Raw genomic sequence first — 5909 nt, 5'->3', positions numbered from 1 at the left:
TCCACGTGAGATGCGCCCTCGGCCACTTTCTCGTCAACGGGCTGTAGGCGCGAATGTCCGCGACGCCGCATCGCGGCCTGCGCATGACGCGAATCGTTTCCACGGTCAGAACGCCGTTTCCCGGCAGACCGTAGTATTCCTGAAACAACGACAGCGCTTCGCTCAGGGCGGTCGCGTTGTCCAGTAGCGACGACTGCTGATGATTCTCCTCGTTCTCCAGAAAGCCGTAGGTTCGAAGATAACGGGACGCCTCCGCGACGTCATCGTAGGTCGACGTCGCCGCGACGGCCGCGAGCAGGGATATCGTCAGCGCGAGCGATAACGCGACGCGCGTCATGGCTCGTGCGAGACGCGCGGGGGTCGGGACGGTGGCGAACTATCGCGCGCGCGCGTCCTTCGGCGATGCGTCGTCGTTCTCCGCCGGAACGCGAGAAAGCGCGAGTACGAGGGAGAAGGAGGAGGCGAGGGGAGGGGAGGGTACGTACGCTCGGACGCGCGAGAAGGATGAAAAAAGAAACACAACGATGACAAAAAAAATAGAAAAGGGATAGGAGAGATACTCCGGGACGCGCTAGAGAGGTGATCGAAAAGAAACGACTCTTTATTCGTGGAAAAAAAAATGATTTTTTATTCGTACAAAAAATTATTCCTCATTCTTGACTGTAAATATTAACAAGTACAATCCCATGCGCGCGGGATGTTTTCACACATGTTTGTTCGAACGTAAAATCGAACCATTCGACGCGATATCGAAGCACGCGATACGCGCGTGTATATTAGTCTCGCGATACTTGTCGGAGGACAAGGAGGTGAATGTAGCGTATCGCTCGAGTAAGAGGTGTTTGTATAAATGCCGACAGGGTTATAACGCTTAGTATAACGCTTAGTATAAGGCTTAGTATAACGCTTAACACAATGAAGTAATTACACGGCCGATACGCGAGCTTGCGGGGGGGGGAACTCGAAGTAGTCGGCGAACCTTACATTACAACATTATATTGGAACATTCCAACGTTCGAGAGAACGCGGAGGGTCTTCGAGTTCTCCTTCGCTGAATTGTGCGACTATCGACGATGGATGCGACGCGACGATTACGATGTACCATTGTTAAAACTTATACGATTGAAATGTACGACTATTATATAAGGGGTGGAGGACCCATTTTGAGCGATCCGCTCGAATATCTCTCAGGGAACGACCTGCGAACCGATATCGAACGACCATTTAAAAATAAAGTAGCTGCAAAAACATGATTCGCGAATGAACGTATCGCGATATCGAGCCTCGCGCTTACCCGTATAACCGCGCCCGAACGAGGCGAAACGATCGCGGGGGAGCATTCGCGAATGAACCGTAAGAACCGTAGGAACCGTGAAAACCGTAAGAACCCTAAGAACCGTAAGAACCGTAAGAACCATAGGAACCATAGGAAGCATAAGAACCGTAAGAACCGTAAGAACCATAGGAACCGTAAGAACCATAGGAACCGTAAGAACCGTAAGAACCATAGGAACCGTAAGAGAACCGTGAATGACCTAGGAATCGACCGTAAATGACCCATAAATACCGCTGTAAGACCGGGTTCCACGACTCGAGTTAATCGGAGTTTAATACGTTGAACTGGGTCCTGATTGGTCCATTCGCTACTTAAACTCGGAGTAACTGGATAAGTATTTACGAGTCGATCGTAAATACCTCCCCCGGCATAATGGAATATATGAATATGGGGGGGATAAAATTACGACTGCAATCACCACAACGACGACGAATCTCTCGCGAAGACGCGGTGAGTCCGATCGACGGAATGAGCTCAGTTCGCGCGAGCGACGATGAGTTTCGACGCGCGCGAAGATCAATCTTAAGAGATAACTTTGCATGCGATAGTAGTCTACTTCAATAATGCATAGTCTTCGACTCCGTCCTTCGGCGCCGTCCTTCGACGCCGTCCTTCGACGAGACGTCTGAAATACGTAAAAGCTGCGTATTAATGATAATAATACGTATGGAGAGACGCGAAAGGAGAGAACGGCGCGTTATACCAGAAGAGATCGGGGTACCTCGGTTAAAATCCTTCGTCCTCCGTACGGACGGAGCTCGTTTCCTCGAGCGAGCTCGCGTCGCAGTACCATATCTCCACGGGGGAATCGTCGTCGCAGAAATCCTCGGTTTTAAACGCGCGATCCGAGACGAGCGGCTCCATGTCGAACAATCTTCTCAGTCGAAAGATGTCGGCGTAGATATCAGGGGAGCGCCTCTCCCATTCTCTATAGGACGGCCGGTCGCACCATAAGGAGTTTAAGAATCGCCGTTGCTTCAGTCTCGCCTGTCGTATCCAATGTCGGCGACGTATGTTGACGAATCCATAGATCTCAACCTCATTCTCGAACTGTGAAAAAAAAATATATACGTAGTATTTTTTCCTCGAAGGAGAGCGAGAGAATAAAGAGACGAACGAGTACTTACGTTCCACGTTACGGCTATATTGAGGATCGCATCCATGAGATTTCTGATGTACTTTATCTTCCACAGGCACATCCACGGCGTGAACGTGCATTCGCGAAGCATCCTTCGCAATCGCGAGATTTCGTCGCCGCTCATCGTCGTTCGCGTGAAAAAAAAAAAATAACTCCGAGAATGAATGCTGGATACGTTAGGAACAACACTCGCGATATCGGACGCACTCAACGACGAGATCGCGAGACTCATTCTGAGGAAAAAACGGTCTCTCGGCGCTAATTTATACCTGCGATATCGCTATCGCCGAGTCTTTGTGATTCCGTCGAATGCTAATGTTAACGCCGTAATCTAAAGCGATATGAACGCGGTAATTTAATTTAATTTAATGAGGCGCGATAAATTCTCGATTGCTCCGGAGGAAGTGCCGGAAAATACGTTCGACCGCGTACGCGCGATACGAGTTTATTCGCTGATTAACATTATTTTAACGTTATTTTAATATTATCTTGCATTATTTTAATATTATCTTAATATTATCTTAATATTATTTTAATATTCGTAGTATTATTATTTTAATATTCTTAGCATTAATATTCGTAGTATTATTATTTTAATATTCTTAGTATTAATATTCGTAGTATTATTATTTTAATATTCTTAGTATTAATATTCGTATATTATTATTTATTCGATATTATTATTTTTTCGTAGTATTATTATATAGTATTATTTTATTCGTAGTATATTATTTTAATATTCTTAGTATTATTATATATATTAATAATACTTTTAGGCAGGATGATAAGTCGTCGATAAGAGTACGCGTAAGACTGATCTACGACGCGTCTCCGTTCACATGTCGCGCAATTGATCGCGTCTCTCCAACCACCAGTCGTGCAGTTTGCACACGTTTTCCAAGGCGCAATTCTTCGAGTGATAGCCGCAACGATAGACGCGAGTGGCGGCTAGCGTTCGAAGGGGTCCGATATCCTCGTAATCCGCGTCGATGGTCTCCATCGTCAGGTCGAGCCGTTCCGCGACCTCTCCCGCGATGTCGGTCAGCCACCTCTTCTTCTCGAGACCCTTGACGTAGATCGTCACCGCGGCGTTCGACGCGAGATCCCTCGACGCGCGATATATCGCGTCGCGAACGATCTGTTTCGCGTGCCTATACTCCACGTGTCCGTCGGTCCAGTGAAATTCGTGATGATTGAGAGTCAGCCAACAGGCCTGCGACTTCTCGCTCTTCGTCAACAGATTCCACGACATCGGCGCGCGAAAGACGTGATGCGTCAGATCTCTGCCGTTCGCGAGTATCGCCATCTCCTTCGTCACGAATCGCTCGTTGACGACGAAACCCTGCAGATCTATGAAGATCGGCGGGGCGATATCGCTCGCGAACGTCGTCGCGGTCATCGTCGCGAGATACTGACGTTTATTCGCGTCTCCCCCCCCCTCCTCCCCCGATATCTTCGCGGTTTCGAGTTTCCTCTCTCCCCCCTCCCGTCCGACGCGTCGTCTTACAGGATCTTACGCACGACGTTCGTCAACGGATTGTACTCCACCACGCGATCGTGAATGATTAGACAGTACGCCGTGGTGTTAGAAGGAACGTTGTCCTTGCAGTCGAATTTTAGACGAACGTCCACAGTGGCGCTCTTAATCGCTTCGTTTTGGCGGGAACAATCTATCACCGCGAGCGGGCCGCAGTATAGAAATTTGTTCATGGTCAGGAGCGTCTCGTCGCTCGCGGATCCGTAATACGTTCGTCGAAATCTCGCGTAGGCGTCGTACAGTACGGCGATTTTGTTCTTGTCGAAGTCCAAATTCATATCGTCGTACGGATAGAAGTCGGAATTGAGATACAACTTTACGTTGGTCAGATTGCACGCGTCGAATCTGGAAGCGTCCTGCGACAGGACGTTCTTCTTTCCGGTCTGCAACGCGAAGATGACGTAACGCGGTTTCTCGAGCTGCGTGGCCGCTTTTACGGCCCACGAGTGTTTGGTCGTGCTCTGCAGGAGCGGAAACTCGTAGAGATCCCACGAGCGAAAGGGCGCGCTCAGATATCTGCCGCTGTCCAACGTGCGCAACAGCGATAATTTGTTGACGTCATTCAGCACCACGTGCGGCACGCGCCACTGTATCTTCGCGAGCTCGACTCTCGGCTCGAATTCCTCGCGCGATATCAGACAATTGTTGTCGTTTCGCGCTCTTATCAGAATCAGCTCGTGACGCGCGTTGATGACGACGCGCCTGTAATCCTCGCAGAAACCTAGCAGCGTGTCGAGAGGAACGCAGAAGTTGAAGTCGCCCGTCGACGCGACGCCGCTCGGTCCAGTCGCGAGATCCCATCCGGCGTTCTTCAAGATCTTGCCTCGTTCGGCCGTCAACGAGACGTAGTTCTTGATCGTGCTGGTTATTCCGACGTTGCGATTACGATCGATCTCCACGCCCATCGAGCTCGTAACGTATCTCCTCGAACATAAAGGCGACGCAATTGTTCGCGAGCCACGCCGGCGTCGAGGGCACGGACGGCTCCTTAGAGGCCGAGGCGGACTTACCCGATTCGCCGCTCGACGCGGGCGGCGGATTGTTCCTCGCGTGCAGTCTACCTTCGACGTAGAGAAACTCTCGCACGGCAGCGTGTATAGGTCCTGCTGTTGTATGGGTATTCGTATCTCGTCGCTGTATCCGAAAGTGGTGTTGGCGTACGGATTGTACGTGTGACTCTCGATCTTCACGATGCGATCGTCGAAGACGGGTTCCCCGCCGATGCTCAGAATGTCCCTCATGTCGTCGTCGTCGTCGTCGTCGTTGTCGTCGAACTATCGCGCCGGTCTCGGCACAACGAAACCCATGGATCGCAGAAAAGCGACGTTGGCCGCGGACAATCTCCCGACGCTCCTCTCTCTCGAGCGCGCGACTCGAGTTCCCGCGACGCGATCGCGGTCGCCGCCGCGACGCGACGTCGCGACGCTAGATTCGCGCACGACGAGCATCGCCCGTCTCGCCGCGCGCTCTCTATCGTCTGCGCCGCACGTGCAGTCGAATCGAGATCTCCTCGCCGCGGAAATCGATCAATCGACCATCCTGATCGACGACGCGCAGCGATACGTCGGTCACGAGTCGCGCGATGACCGGCAGATAAATGATCTGCCTCGGGATCTTCCGATACTTTGTATCCCGGCGGGACGTTCGGCGCGAATTCGTGTATCGCGTGAGCGGATCTCCCGTTCACGTACGCGCCGTCGTCAGGTTGCACTCACGCGAATCGTGTTACCGCGATAATGCTCACGGGCTCGTCGGACGCGTACCATTTGTTCGGCCGCAATACGCGAGACTGGGAGAAACCTAACAACGATCCGATATTGTCCGGTTTGGTGAAATTAATTCGGTACGCGCATTTGATTTCGCTTCTCATGGTATTGTCGTTGCCGCGTAGCGCGAGA

General features: G+C 51.1%; 1 protein-coding gene across 1 annotated transcript; it reads right to left on the bottom strand.

The window, feature by feature from the left end:
• Positions 1–1937: 1937 nt before the first annotated feature.
• LOC112638821 lies at positions 1938–2817 on the bottom strand. The gene is made up of 3 exons (XM_025411132.1): positions 2464–2817; positions 2058–2386; positions 1938–1961 (listed from the first exon to the last, which is right to left on the bottom strand). The coding sequence occupies exons 1-2, from the start codon at positions 2704–2706 to the stop codon at positions 2063–2065; spliced, it is 567 nt and encodes a 188-aa protein (XP_025266917.1). The 5' UTR covers positions 2707–2817; the 3' UTR covers positions 1938–1961; positions 2058–2062.
• Positions 2818–5909: the final 3092 nt, after the last annotated feature.

Source organism: Camponotus floridanus, unplaced genomic scaffold (genome assembly GCF_003227725.1).
Source record: "Camponotus floridanus strain SB8 unplaced genomic scaffold, Cflo_v7.5 scaffold379, whole genome shotgun sequence".
Lineage (NCBI taxonomy): Eukaryota > Metazoa > Arthropoda > Insecta > Hymenoptera > Formicidae > Camponotus > Camponotus floridanus.
Note: the sequence above shows the minus strand (reverse complement) of the source record. Positions and strands in the feature narration are given on the sequence as shown.

What these genes read in the sequence shown, in the direction of transcription:
- LOC112638821 (XM_025411132.1), bottom strand. Translation starts at nt 2,706, where the DNA reads ATGAGTCTCGCGATCTCGTCGTTGAGTGCGTCCGATATCGCGAGTGTT. An exon ending in ATATAGCCGTAACGTGGAAC is followed by an intron (nt 2,387 to 2,463) that starts GTAAGTACTCGT and finishes TTTTTTTCACAG; the next exon opens with TTCGAGAATGAGGTTGAGAT.